This window comes from Ambystoma mexicanum, chromosome 11 (assembly GCF_040938575.1).
Source record: "Ambystoma mexicanum isolate Mex_15411 chromosome 11, UKY_AmexF1_1, whole genome shotgun sequence".
Lineage (NCBI taxonomy): Eukaryota > Metazoa > Chordata > Amphibia > Caudata > Ambystomatidae > Ambystoma > Ambystoma mexicanum.
The window spans coordinates 1,003,659,990-1,003,675,277 of NC_090934.1; the positions used below are offsets into that span (position 1 = coordinate 1,003,659,990).

The 15,288-nt window shown below is 45.0% G+C and overlaps 1 protein-coding gene across 1 annotated transcript in view; it reads left to right on the forward strand.

Annotated features, from left to right (window-relative positions):
* STRC (stereocilin) overlaps positions 1-15,288 on the forward strand; it is a 543,934-nt gene that overhangs the window by 241,923 nt on the left and 286,723 nt on the right. Inside the window, exons 14-15 of the mRNA XM_069624197.1 lie at positions 2,808-2,948; positions 10,724-10,791. Coding sequence (XP_069480298.1) covers positions 2,808-2,948; positions 10,724-10,791 — 209 coding nt within the window. The remainder of the gene's footprint in view (positions 1-2,807; positions 2,949-10,723; positions 10,792-15,288) is intronic.

The following is a 15,288-nucleotide window of genomic DNA, read 5'->3' on the forward strand; positions in this document are numbered from 1 at the left end:
AGGAGGCCCAGTTACCTAATCTTTTCCACCCTATGCAGAAGACTCAAGTCCTCCTGAATCTGGATCCCCACAATTGTAACTATCCAGGGCTAGACAACGGACAAACCTCAATGCTCAAAACTGGAGAGCGATCATATGCTTTGGAATCCTCAGCACAGCTCCTGTTGCTTCCAAATAACCCCCACCCCCAGTGGGACCAGCTCTGGCTCCACCAACTCAAGTACAGAAATTGCTGGTCAACTTTGACAGTAGCATTTCCTTCCAACCCAAAATCCCACTTCAAGCTCAGCATTCTAAGGAAAATCATCCCCTCCATTGATATACCCCATATAATTGGAGTGACCAAAGCACTGGCGCTCTCATGCTTGGATTATTCAAATAGTCTATAGCTTGGACTCAACAAACACCAAATACTCAATTGCCACAAATTCAAAATAGGTCTGTAAGACTAGTTCTCGATCTCAAACCTTGGGATCATATTTTCACCGTTTTGAAATCCCTGAACGAAGAGGAATGGACAACGCCCCAATAAGTTTGCATCACATATTAAATTCTGGGAAAAGAGCAGCCCTCGCTATGTCCATGCATATATTAACAAATACTGACAAAAAAGATCCCAAAGTTCTTCTCTAAACCACAACCTTTTAACACCCCAATTCTTCAGAATGAAACATGGAACCTTGACCTAAACACTAAGACAGCATCCCTGCAAACCTGAAAAAAAGAATCACATTTCAGAAGATTCAATACTCACCCAAAGCTCTGGCTTGCCAAATCTGTATCTAACCTCTTAATAACCATTTCACTCTCCTTTGACCCAGTTCACCCCCTTTTTCCTTCCTTTCACCTATGTTAAGCACACTTCCCCAAATTCACAGAAGCACTTAGCCCATTCACCATGCAGTGCCGGTGTTTCACAGGCCTTTATGACCACTTGACTGTTCCCTTTATGACCACTTTGATGTTAACCTCCAATTTGCCCCAATTGGATCTATTAAAGGTCATCTGACATGGCCCTCCATATTTTATTCTCTTTATCATCCCTCTTGGTTTACTTAATGACGGCTCGGACATGTGACCTGAACAGAACTCCATTGTTAATACATGTACTGCTTTCACTCTCCCATAGTCTTTAATTCCCTGTATCAGCAAAGTTTCCTATTGTATATAACATGTCACATTGTGCTTTACATCATACTTCTGGTGAGTTGGCACAATATAAGTTTCCAAATATAACATAACGCCTGAAGTGCCAGGAAGTGAAGGTTCTGGCAGGTTCTGGAGGACACTGGAATGTGAGCCTCGCGGAATATGATTAATAAGCTAGTCGTTACATCAGCCTGCGACAGGAACACCTGGTGACTAATCGTGTATGATTCATTTTGCTTACCTGTTTATTACCTTATTTCTAAATAAGGAATTGACTATGGCAAATAGGGAGCTTGGTTATAATTTACAGAGCAATGGTAAAGGAGGAGAAATGTTAACTATTCCCACCTCCAGTCCTAACCTGATGACCGGGGACTTAACCTCCCTAATTGATTGTTTATCCGTCACAAACTCCCCAGTCAGACGAGTGATCAGAATGAAGGGCAAGCAGACGAAAGAGGCAACCTAGATGTTTCCAAGGTAGAAACAGCAATGTTGGTCTGGGTATGTCTGTTGGTCTGGGTAAGTCTCTGTCAAAAATGAAAGATCAACACCAAAACACGAGGGCCTGGTGGGGAAACTAATCTGACACTGGCAATGGTGGAGATTTTTATTGAGTGTGGTAAAAATCCATTCAATCAGCAACAAGTTCTTGAGATTTTTAATCTAATCCCCCCACTGAGACTAATTATGTCAGCGGATATTGAGTGGGTGGAATTCCCTAGAAATACATAGAGATACAACGTTACATTTGATTGTCTTGCAACTGACGCTATACACAATGATATTGAATGAGACAGAGACTCCCTTAACAATAAGAAGAATTGAGGGGGTGGCCAAAGTCATTCTGTGAGGAGGTTGGATCAAGACCTCTTTAGAGACCTTGTAATATCATATGGGGATACTAACATGGGTAAAAGGTCAGTTTCCATTTTGCAAGCAGAAAAAACCAACAAAAGCATTTCCTAGAGTGACTGAACATGGTTTCCAGTAGCTTTCAAGAGGAGTACCTCAAATAGCTTGTCACTGATTTTCTGTCCATTCTATCATGGAATACAAGGGGCCATAACAGTTTTGTTAAATGTTAAAGATCTAAATAACTATGATAGCCTATTATTTCAAGAAGCATGGCTTCTTGACTTCACAGTGATCAATGTTTGTTTTGTGGTGTTAAAAAACAGATAGACAAGCCCACTGGGCCGGCCTGTTGGGGGTTGTTGTGTGCTTTTAAACATTCCCTCGATCTCCAAACTTAGATTTTGAATGAGTCTGAAAATTAAGTTATTGGTGTGAAATGTAGGTGGCAGAGGCCACCCAATATGAATGAATTACTAATGTTGAATTTGTATAATAATCCGGCTACTGAGAGGGATATCATTTTCATTAATGATATCTCTAAAATATTATTTATGCCTAAGTAAAATGTTTCATGTAGAAGCTCTCCCCAGCTCAAATAAATACTTACAAATAATGTTGTTCTCTCTGTGCTTCGTGCTGCTGGTCTAAAGGTTACTTGAAGCTCAAAGTGGTTTGGTTTGAAAGTCTTCCTCTGATAATCTCTTGTTGTGGTTTATTTATCTGGAAATACTGAATATGTCACACTGAGGGATCATGATGTGCTGCCTCCTGTGTAGTAACATGGATTCTCTCCTCCTCAGGGTTCCATTAACTTCACTCAGTGGATGAAGGACCTTGACCCTTTTCTAAAAGACATGCCATTGCTGACTCTGAAGTTGCAATTGAGCCTTCTCCTGTCAAATATCAGCACAATGAAGACTAGAAGCTGGAATACTCAACAGGTAAAGGTGTTCTGCATAGAGCAGTAGCCACTCCCGACTGCATGCCATCTCCCGAGCAAGACCTAACTTCCTGCCCTTCTTCAGGACCACAGAAAAACAAAAGGTGATGGCTGGAAGGTTTAGAATTAATCATCTGGCACATCTCTGGGCCCACAAGCATGCCCAGGCATATTTCGGCCTCATTGGGGGTCATCAGTGAGGAAAAGCTTGGGGCTCTGGGCCAGCAGGCTTGGGACCCATGTCTGGGCGTTCCAGTATTACTAGGGGCAACTATAGCAAAAAGGTGATGGCTGGGAGCTTACTGATGAGGCCCAATAAGGCAGAAACAAGTCTGAGGTTGCCTGTGTATCTGTGCAGAGGAGACCTGGCCTAGCATTTCGGGCTGGGCTGCTCCCATTGGTGACAGTAACTGACTGATTTGCACATGCCTCGACCCCTGTTGCAATGGCACAGACAGGCTATAAACAGAAGTGTTGACAGTTGCCCAGAGCAGAGATTCAGATTTATTCAAAATCTTCCACTCATCACTTTTTTGGTTATAGTTTTGCTCCAGTGTGTGAGAGGGTAGGTTCCTTGCTCGTTGTGCCATAGGGAACCCAGTTGTTCCTCAATGATGAGCCCAAATAAGGCAGAAACATGTCTGGGATTGCTTGTGTTTCCATGCAGAGGGGACTTGGTCTAGCAGTCGGGCTTGGCAGCTCCCATTGGTGGCAGTACCTGACGGATTTACATATGGCTGGACCCCCTTTGCAATGCCATAGATGGGCTAAAATACAGTTGCGCAGAAGGTTGCCTAGATCAGTGGCTGTGGTTCAGATTTATTCAAAACACTCCATCCCTCACTTTTTTGGTTATAGTTTGTCTCCCTGTGTGAGAGAGTGTATGCCCAGATGTGGGTCCCTTGATCTCTGTGCCCTAGGGAACCAAGCTGCACCTCACTGATGAGACCCAACAAGAGTGAAACATGTCTGGGGTTGCTTGCATTTTCGTGCAGAGGGGACCAGGCCTAGTAGTTCAGGCTAGGCTGCTCCTTTTGGTGGCAGTTCCTGACTAATTTGCAGATGGCAGATTGCAGATGAAGGTTTTGGTAGGCAGCAGACAGTGGGATGGAGTATCTGGAAGGCTGCAGGCCACATGATGGTGTCACAGAGGCTCAGGGCAAGGAGACAAGTAGATTATCTGAAGGGAATGAGGATAATTAGGCAGGATGCCAGAAAAGACTAAGAGCAGAGGAATTGTCAAGAGAAAGACAATGGAGCAAGGAGGAAACGAGCACATTGGCATTGGATAAATAGTTGTGACGCACTGATTACCGGGCTTAGGGAGTTTTCTTCTTCTTCTTCTTCTTCTTCTTCTTCTTCTTCTTCTTCTTCTTCTTCTTCTTCTTCTTCTTCTTCTTCTTCTTCTTCTTCTTCTTCTTCTTCTTCTTCTTCTTCTTCTTCTTCGAGGGCCAGAGCCAGTGATTTCATCTGGAGAGATGATGTTTGCCTTAGTCACCCTTGTCAGCCGAGCACCTCAGCTAAAGCTCCTCCCTCTTCCTAGTCTCCCTACCATGCTGAATGCGGAACCTGCACTGCTTATTCTCTGACCCTGTTTTGAGGTGTAACAAGTCAGATATACTCCCCACTGACACCCTGATGCTACTCATCCTGGCAATTAGCAGATCCTTCTGAAGTCTGAACGTTTCGCATACCAGCATATAGTGATCCACCGTTTATGGGCTTCCGCATGCCTCACAATTCGCAAAAGTGACTCTACCCATGTTAAACATCCATGCTTTATCATGACGGTCATCAACGCTTCCTTCATTATGGGTGTGGTCCCATCCAGCCTCAAGGAAGCTTGGGTACTTCCCCTCCTAAAGAAACCGACACTTGACCTGGCTTCTCCCAATAGCTACCGTCCTATTAACACAGTCCCCTTCCTCCTAAAAAGTCTTGATAGAGCGGCCTACATCCAAATTCAACACCATCTAGAAGCAAATCAAATTCTCAGAACTCCCCAATCCAGTTACCGCCCAGGAAATGGGACAGAGTTAGCACTCCGAGACTTGAAAAATCATATGGACGAGTTCAGAGATGAAGGGAAACTGACCATGCCGCTCCTCCTAGACCTGTCTGCAGATTTTGACTTAGTCGACCACAGCATACTTTGCTGTCACCTCACATCCTCTGCCCACTTATCGCAGGTAGCAGCTTCTTGGGTTGCTTCATTCCTTGAGGGGAGAGTAATAAAGGTATTTGCCAAAAATGCCTGCACAGCACCTTCTCCAATTAACTGTGGTGCACCCCAAGGCTCCTGCGTTTCGCCAACACTCTACAATATCTTCCTAGGCTCACTGGGACTAGCTTACACAAACTATGCCGACGACACACAAATTCTCCTTCCCCTCCCCGGCTCCTGAACTGAAGATGCCACAAGGCTGGGGTCTACCTACGCCACCATCGAAGCTTGGATGGCGACCCATGGCCTCTGCCTCAATGATGAGAAAACTGAACTCCTCATCATTGGCCCTACCTCAGTGCTAAAAAAATGGGACTCTCATTACAAAGCCTTCAACATCGAGGGTTCAATGATTCCAGTTTCTCCATTTGTTAAAACACTTGGAGTTTATCACAACGCCACTCTCTCCGTAACCCGCCAAGTCAACGCCATAGCTTCCTCAGCAGCCTATTCAACCAAACTACTAAATGCTGCCAGACCTTTCCTCTCTAGTGACAGCTGCTTGATGATTGCCCGTGCTGTTGTGGGTGCCAGGCTTCACTATTATAATGTCCTCTTCGCTGGAAACTCGGTCCTGAACATAAAGAAACTCCAGATTATTCAAAATAATGCCTTACGTGCCGCTTTGAATATTCCCAGATCAGAACACATCTCAGCGGCCCACAGAGCTGCACACTGGCTACCTGTCTGTGAAAGAATTACTTTCAAGATGCTCTCTATCAACCATACGTGTATCTCCAAATCTGCCCCGCCGTACTGAGTGCAAAAAATCAACAAGTCTCATTCCACTAGGCCCACCAGAACCCTGTATACTCATAGACCGGTTCAGCTTAAGTTCAACGCGCGAAAGCAGGTGGTGCAAGTTTCCCAATCATTGCTGCAAAGAATTGGAACTTAGCCCACTGGAGCTAAGAGCTGAGGAATCCGACTGGGCCTACCGTAAAGCCTTAAAAGCATGGCTGTTTGTCTAACCAATTGCCCTTGCTCAACCGATGTAACAGACTGTACCTTGCTGTTACCACCATGTAGCCTCATGTCACCACTATGCAACCACTATGTATGTTTTGTCCTTGGCCTTCGGGTTTCATGTAACGCGTCGTCTCCAGCGCCCAGATGCCCCAGTGTTTGCGTGCGCTATACAAATGAAACAATTTAAATAAATCCTTTCAAGCCCGCATGGCCCACTCTTAGCCGATTCAAAATAGTTTCTGTTCTGTGTGCTAACTCTGCATTCTCCCCACATCTCTTACACTGAACTTTCCTTTGTATCGCGTACAAGTGTCTCCCCTTCCTGCTCGTATCCCATCTGCTTTGCCATTCTCCCTTAACTCTGCCTTTCACAGTCAGCTGAACCTCAGACACACTTAATGGGATCTCTATATCCACTACCTCCCTGGTTGTGTCCTCATACGCAGCCCTGTCCACCAACCTTTTACCCAATATCCCACAATGACTGGGGATCCATCCCTACTCAATCTCCATCCCCCCCACTGTGCATTTCTCCAGCTGCTGTCTAATACACAACACTATATCTTTTCTATCGTCATTCCATTCCTTTATAGCTTGTAGTGCACTCAGCGTAGGGAGTCTCTATGTTGCGTGCGGGCTTCCTGGATTTCGGATGAAGTGTCTTCACCATAAGCTGGCAGCCGCCATCTTGGAGAGGTCGGATTAACACTGTGCGGCTGCCATCTTGCAAGGGGCTTTTTTGTCTCCATCGCGCCTAAACTGATCAGTGCGGTCGTAAACCTTCCAAGGTCTTTTTTTTGCAGCCCAACGTGTGCACATCCAGGAATACCAGGTTAACACTAAAGATTGGAAACTGTTCAGAAATGATCCAGAAGTAAACTTGCTCATTCTAAATTCAGCCACTTTTAGTTTGGGAAATTAGGAGGCACTGTAAGTGCTGCAAATAAACTGAAACTATTAGCAAGGGAAGTGATGATAGGAGAGAGATTGAATATGTATCCTTGCATCGGTTCCATGCACGGAATTCCTGTTAAATACAAGCATCAGCAAAGCCAACAGTTTTGCCTCTTGTATAGGCATTGCATGCCCAGAAACTAGCCGCAATGTGCCACCTTTTGCCAGCGTATGGCCAGGTAGTCCCTTATGGCTGTGTGTGGAAAATGCCTAGCCCATGCCTATACAAAAGCCTAAACTGCTGGTGTTTCCAATGTTTGTTTTACCTGCAAATGCTGCCAACACCATGTTAGGGAGAATTCTCAGAAATGTGCTAATTCTCTCAACCTTAGAGACGCCCAGCAACTTTGCTGGATTTTGAGGACTTGATTTTTTTAACCTGGAGACAGTGTGACCCTTTTTCCCACTCTCTCATGTATTTTATTGTGATTTTGAACACTGTGTTTCTTTTGGTTGTGGAGTCTGACAAACTCCCTAGGCATCATCTTTTACATTGTGTCACACAGCACCTTCAGTGCAGTGGCACAGGGAGGTCTTTCGGATTCCACAAAGGTTTAAATACCTTCTCTTGGATAAACTACTGTTTCCAAGAACAGTAAAGTGACATTGACTTTACTTGCCATTGTAACTTTCTAGACCCAGCACACCATATCTTAAAATAGAGTGCTGGAGGGGTTACCTACTATCTCCTTTGTCTAGTTTCTCATGTAACATTTTTAATGTTACCCTTTTCGCACTGAATGGCTGGTGGCAGTGGTTTTGTGTGAACTACCACGGTGTGCCTTTACCGCGGGCTGCGTTCGCAGCTACAGTAAAGCACCCTTGGGGGCCATCTTTGTCAAAATGGCCCCTGGTCTTCTTTTTTTGCCATTTCTTTGTGGAAAGGTCCTTCTTGAGATTTACTCTTCACGCCAAACCAGATTTGGACTCTTTGTTCATTTTGCCTTTGGCGGGATTCACGAGTGATGCCCACCTCTGGCTCCAGGGTGTCTGTAGGCAGGAAATGAGGGAGGTGCCCGAAACTCCCTTTGCTGAGTTTCCTAGGAGACCCAAATGCACTCTGTGATGATTGGCCAGCTGACTGTCCGGCAAGGACAGCCACCCTGCTGGGTGACTGACAGCTACGCTGGAATGAATGGGAGATAACTGAATAAAAGATGAGTCTTTTGGCTTGGAAGGCAGAGTCGACCACTGGACGAAGGAACCAAAGAAGAACTTGAAGAGGATGCCTACTGCAATTCCTGGACCGTTGGTTTGCCCGGTGAAGCCCTGCTGCAGTGCCGAAAAGCCAAGTTTGCATCGATAGAGAAGCCCCTGCACGGACGACTTCTCCCTTTGAGTTGGTGGGACCAATCAACTTCAAAGTAAGCCACCTGGACATCCATCTTGGTGCTGGTTGAATTTCCACAGAGTTGCTGCTGGAAACCATATAGCCAGGGAGAGGAACACCAGATTGTGTGTGTTGCTTTTAAGCTGGCCTATAGCTACAGGAAAATCCTCCGGACTCCCAGGAAGCAGGACTGACCGAGCCTGAGCCCCCCCTCAACAGACTGCAGGACCCCAGAAGCTAGGAAAGTCCATCTCAACAGCCAGGAACCGCAGTGTTGCTATTTGCGGTAAATGCGAGGAGCTGAAACACTGAACAGCCACTGAAAGTGAAGTTTGCCAGTTGCGAGTTTTGACCATCCCAGTGCATTGCAGGAGCCCCCCAACGTCCTACCTCTTGTCCCCACGACTGAGGCCCAGGAACAGCGAGATCTGCAGAGCTGCAAAGGAACAGAAGTCATCAGCTGCATCTTTTCTTCATTTCTAAGGTACTGTAAAGAGCCTGAGAGAATTTACCCCTTACTGTAGAGTGCTTACCACTTCTGCAACTCACAAGTCTAATCAGATTGTGGCCCTACATTTGATTCTTCTTTTCATCAAAGACTCCTATGAACTTGTTCAAAGACATTTCCATTTACTTACCAGAAGTGCTTCATCCTATACAAGACTTTTTGCCCATTGACTTTAGCTTAGCCTATTGGACTGAATGACTCTTCTAGGAAAATCTAAAAGTATTTGCCTGCTTAAGAATATTTGTGGTCTCCTGTTATTCTAATAACCTTTGCCTTTTACCAACTTATAAGAGTATTCTAAATGCCAACAGTAAGATAATAACTAGCACCCTAGATATTGAAGTCACCTGTGGGTTTAGGTTGTGTCTGTGAGCCATCCCAAAAGGGTCTTTACTGATTTAGAAACTAAGAGTGTACAGTATTGAAGTGCATTTCCGTGTTACTATTATATCGCTCCCTTCTGAAGAAGTCTTATTCTAACTGACTGATAAATAAATAAATAATTGTTTATGTGAGAAATACATGTAACTGTAAATCTCTGTGTAACTCCACTAAAGCTCATATTGAACCCTCTTGAGATAAGCCTGGCTGCTCAACATGCTACCAAAACTGTGTAGTACAAGCTTATACCAATGGATAGGTTTCCTATACCTGTTGTCAGAGTTGTGTGTAGTGGTCCCAGAGGGTACTGGATACACACTTTGCCTTACACCCCCAAAGAAGAATTAAGTGAGGCAGACATGGTTAAACCAATGGATACTTAGCATATTCTGCAAATAGTGAAAATGGGGGCATTTATTTGTTTGCGTTCACTCCAGGGTCATAATAGGTAACATTATGAATCTTTAATTGTGAGGGGTGAACAGCCAGGGCTGTTAGGATTTGTATAAGTGAACAAAACAAAATCACCTGTGACCAGACATTTTGTAATGGAGAGCCTCAGAGCACAAAAGTTACATTTGTATGTCTTTTGGGTGATACCAAAGCACCACTACAGTGGTGTTCTAGAAAAAAAAATTAAACTAGGTTTCTGTGAAGCTGTTGGGTAAAGAAAACAGCTGCAGCCTCTTATTCTGTTTGTGAGTCAATTGCTATACACAGTCTCCCATCTAGTGGTTGATTTGGAGTATTTCACTTTCACTTGGATTTATTTGTTTTATTGTCTGTATAGGGTGGGTTTTTATAATTTGCACAAAATAAGGTTAAGTATGCTAGCAAATAACTAAATTAGGCGGGTATGTCAACAAGAATGAAACAGAATTTTGAAACTATGTATGCTATTTCTATATAAGCTATGCTCGGTTCTGGTTTGATTTTAGACCGTGAGAGTTTTGGTCACTTGGGGCTGGCCAAGTGCACGCTGTGATAGTTGGCAAACTCTGCAAAGACCCGGATGGGTTTATAAATTGGAGGGTAGGGCTGCTTGTGAGGAGTTCCGCAAATGGGTGCACCCTAGGTTCAGGGTGTGTGGTGGATCATTCAACACATGTATATTGGCCATGCCTCTATCTCCATGAGGATAAATGAGGATTCCTCGTGCCCTCAATTCCTCAAAGCTCTCTCATCACGCCACGCTTATTTGTAACGCACTACTATAAAGGCTAGCTTTGCACACTATGCCTAATATTGATTTGTAAATAAATAATCAACACGTAAATTGAAGAGGGCCTGATGAGGGAACCAGGAATTGGAAATTGGTTGGTACATGTCAACTCAGCAGGGTAGCAGTGACTAGCATTGACTGTTGTCTATATATGTGTGTAATGTAAGTTCATTATTTCTTCTTTCAAGACAAAGCTTCTGTATCGGGAGGCTATGAAGGTGTTGGGGCGAGTGAACGGCCAGCTGGCATCATTCCTGTAAGTACCCACAGCTTCCGGTGGCATTCATCTGGCATCATTCATGTAACTACTGACAGCTAGAAGAAGCATTTGCCAAGCATTATTCCAGTAAGCACTTACAGCTTTAGGGGGCATGCAGCCGGCATCATCCATGTAACTACTGACAGCTAGAAGAAGCATTCGCCAAGCATTATTCCAGTAAGCACTGACAGCTTTAGGGGGCATCCATCCGGCATCATTCATGTAACTACTGACAGCTGGAGGAAGCATTCGCCAAGCATTATTCCAGTAAGCAGTGACAGCTTTAGGGAGCATGCAGCCGGCATCATTCATGTAACTACTGACAGCTAGAGGAAGCATTCGCCAAGCATTATTCCAGCGGGCACTGACAGCTTTAGAGGGCATGCAGCCAGCATCATCCATGTAACTACTGACAGCTAGAAGAAGCATTCGCCTGACAGCTTTAGGGAGCATGCAGCCGGCATCATTCATGTAACTACTGACAGCTAGAGGAAGCATTCGCCAAGCATTATTCCAGTAAGCACTGACAGCTTTAGGGAGCATGCAGCTGGTATCATTCGTGTAACTACTGACAGCTAGAGGAAGCATTCGCCAAGCATTATTCCAGTAAGCACTGACAGCTTTAGGGAGCATGCAGCCAGCATCATTCGTGTAACTACTGACAGCTAGAGGAAGCATTCACCAAGCATTATTCCAGTGAGCACTGACAGCTTTAGGGAGTATGCAGCCGGCATCATTCATGTAACTACTAACAGCTAGAGGAAGCATTTGCCAAACATTATTCCAGTAAGCACTTCTGTAAGTACTGACTGCTTGAGGGAGCATTCAGCTAGCATCATTCTAATAAGTACTGACGGCTTGAGGGAGCATTCAACAGGCATCATTCCTGTAAATACTGACAGCGTAAGGGATCATTCAACTGACATCACTCAAGTAGGCACTGACAGCATGAGCTAGCATTCAGATAGCATTGTTCCTGTAAGTGCTGACAGCTTGAGGGAGCATTCAGCTGGCATCATTCTTGTGAGTACTGACAGCTTGAGGGAGCATTCAACAGGCATCGCTTATGTAGGCACTGACAGCATGAGCTAGCATTGTTCTTGTACATACTATCAGCTTGAGGGTGTTTTCAGCTAGCATCATTCCAGCAATTACTGGCACCTTTGGGGAGCATTCCGCAGGCAGTAGTTACTGACAGCCTGAGAAGAGAGCTACAATCATTTCAGTTAATCTTCCCTGTTGAAAAGAAACTCCAGAATGCTTCATTTTAACACACCCGTATAGCTTAAGGGGTTATTCCGCAGTCATTAACTCAGTAATGTATGATGGATTTGTCTGTGAACATCCAACAAGCTTCCTTTCAGTGCGTCCTCCCTCCCTGGGTCAAATCCGGCAGGCATAATTGTAGTGAAGCATAGGCCCCAATGTCAGTACCTCCTCTTCACAGCTGATGGGACCTCTCGTGACTGTTATTTCGGTAAGCCTTCAGTGCTCACCGCAAATACTCCCAGGACGCTCTACCGCCAGTAATGAACCCTCCACCAGGCATAATGTGAGCAGTTCATTATGCCCAGACACTAGCCGCAATGTGCCACCTTTTGCCAGCATATGGCCAGGTAGTCCCTTATGGCTGTGTGTGGAAAAGGCCTAGCCCATGCCTATACAAAAGCCTAAACTGCTGGTGTTTCCAATGTTTCTTTTACCTGAAAATGCTGCCAACACCATGTTAGGGAGAATTCTCAGAAATGTGCTAATTATGTCCACCTTAGAGACGCCCAGCAACTTTGCTGGATTTTGACGACTTGATTTTTTTAACCTGGAGAGAGTGTGACCCTTTTTCCCACTCTCTCATGTATTTTATTGTGATTTTGAACACTGTGTTTCTTTTGGTTGTGGAGTCTGACAAACTCCCTAGGCATCATCTTTTACATTGTGTCACACAGCACCTTCAGTGCAGTGGCACAGGGAAGTCTTTCGGTTTCCACAAAGGTTTAAATACCTTCTCTTGGATAAACTACTGTTTCCAAGAACAGTAAAGTGAAATTGACTTTACTTGCCATTGTAACTTTCTAGACCCAGCACACCCTATCTTAAAATAGAGTGCTGGAGGGGTTACCTAGTATCCCCTTTGTCTAGTTTCTCCTGTAACATTTTTAATGTTACCCTTTTCGCACTGAATGGCTGGTGGCAGTGGTTTCTTGTGAACTACCATGGTGTGCCTTTACCACGGGCTGCGTTCGCAGCTACAGTAAAGCACCCATGGGGGCCATCTTTGTCAAAATGGCCCCGGGTCTTCTTTTTTTGCCATTTCTTTGTGGAAAGGTCCTTGAGATTTACTCTGCACGCCAAACCAGATTTGGTCTCTTTGTTCATTTTGCCTTTGGCGGGATTCACGAGTGAAGCCCACCTCTGGCTCCTGGGTGTCTGGGGTAGGCAGGAAATGAGGGAGGTGCCCGAAACTCCCTGTGCTGAGAGTCTCCTAGGAGACCCAAATGCACTCTGTGATGATTCGCCAGTTGACTGTCCGGCAAGGACAGCCACCCTGCTGGGTGACTGACAGCTACGCTGGAATGAATGAGAGAGAACTGAATAAAAGATGAGTCTTTTGGCTTGGAAGGCAGAGTCGACCACTGGACGAAGGAACCAAAAATGAACTTGAAGAGGACGCCTGCTGCAATTCCTGGACCGTTGGTTTGCCCGGTGAAGCCCTGCTGCAGTGCCGAAAAGTCAAGTTTGCATCGATAGAGAAGCCCCTGCACAGACGACTTCTCCCTTTGAGTTGGTGGGACCAATCAAATTCAAAGTAAGCCACCTGGACATCCATCTTGGAGCTGGTTGAATATCCACAGAGTTGCTGCTGGAAACCATATAGCCAGGGAGAGGAACACCAGATTGTGTGTGTTGCTTTTAAGCTGGCCTAGAGCTACAGGAAAATCCTCTGGACTCCCAGGAAGCAGGACTGACAGAGCCTGAGCCCCCCTCAACAGACTGCAGGACCCCAGAAGCAAGGAAATTCCATCTCAACAGCCAGGAACCGCAGTGCTGCTATTTGCGGAAAATGCGAGGAGCTGAAACACTGAACAGCCACTGAAAGTGAAGTTTGCCAGTTGCAAGTTTTGACCATCCCAGTGCATTGCAGGAGTCCCCCAACATCCTCCCTCTTGTCCCCTCGACTGAGGCCCAGGAACAGCGAGATCTGCAGAGCTGCAAAGGAACAGAAGTCATCAGCTGCATCTTTTCTTCATTTCTAAGGTACTGTAAAAAGCCTGAGAGAACTTACCCCTTACTGTAGAGTGCTTACCACTTCTGCAACTCACAAGTCTAACCAGATTGTGGCCCTACATTTGATTCTTCTTTTCATCAAAGACTCCTAAGAACTTGTTCAAAGACATTTCCATTTACTTACCAGAAGTGCTTCATCCTATACAAGACTTTTTGCCCATTGACTTTAGCTTAGCCTATTGGACTGAATGACTCTTCTAGGAAAATCTAAAAGTATTTGCCTGCTTAAGAATATTTGTGGTCTCTTGTTGTTCTAATAACCTTTGCCTTTTACCAACTTATACGAGTATTTTAAATGCCAACAGTAAGATATTAATGTCCCCAGCACCCTAGTTATTGAAGTCCCCTGTGGGTTTAGGTTGTGTCCCTGGGCCATCCCAAAAGGGTCTTTACTGATTTAGAAACTAAGAGTGTACAGTATTGAAGTGTATTTGTGTGTTACTATTATATCGCTCCCTTCTGAAGAAGTCTTATTCTAACTGACTGATAAATAAATAATTGTTTATGCAAGAAATACCTGTAACTGTAAATCTCTGTGTAACTCCACTACATCTAATATTGACCCCTCTTGAGATAAGCCTGGCTGCTCAACATGCTACCAAAACTGTGTAGTACAAGCTTATACCAAAGGATAGGTTTCCTATACCTGCAGTCAGAGTTGTGTGTAGTGGTCCCAGAGGGTACTGCATACAAACTTTAGGGGGCATGCATCCGGCATCATCCATGTAACTACTGACAGCTGGAGGAAGCATTCGCCAAGCATTATTCCAGTAAGCACTGACAGCTTTAGAGAGCATGCAGCCGGCATCATTCATGTAACTACTGACAGCTGGAGGAAGCATTCGTCAAGCATTATTCCAGTAAACACTGACAGCTTTAGGGAGCATGCAGCCGGCATCATTCATGTAACTACTGACAGCTAGAGGAAGCATTCGCCAAGCATTATTCCAGTAAGCACTGACAGCTTTAGGGAGCATGCAGCCGGCATCATTTATGTAACTACTGACAGCTAGAAGAAGCATTCGTCTGACAGCTTGAGGGAGCATGCAGCCGGCATCATTCATGTAACTACTGACAGCTAGAGGAAGCATTCGCCAAACATTATTCCAGTAAGCACTGACAGCTTTAGAGGGCATGCAGCCGGCATCATTCATGTAACTACTGACAGCTAGAAGAAGCATTCGCCTGACAGCTTTAGGGAGCATGCAGCCG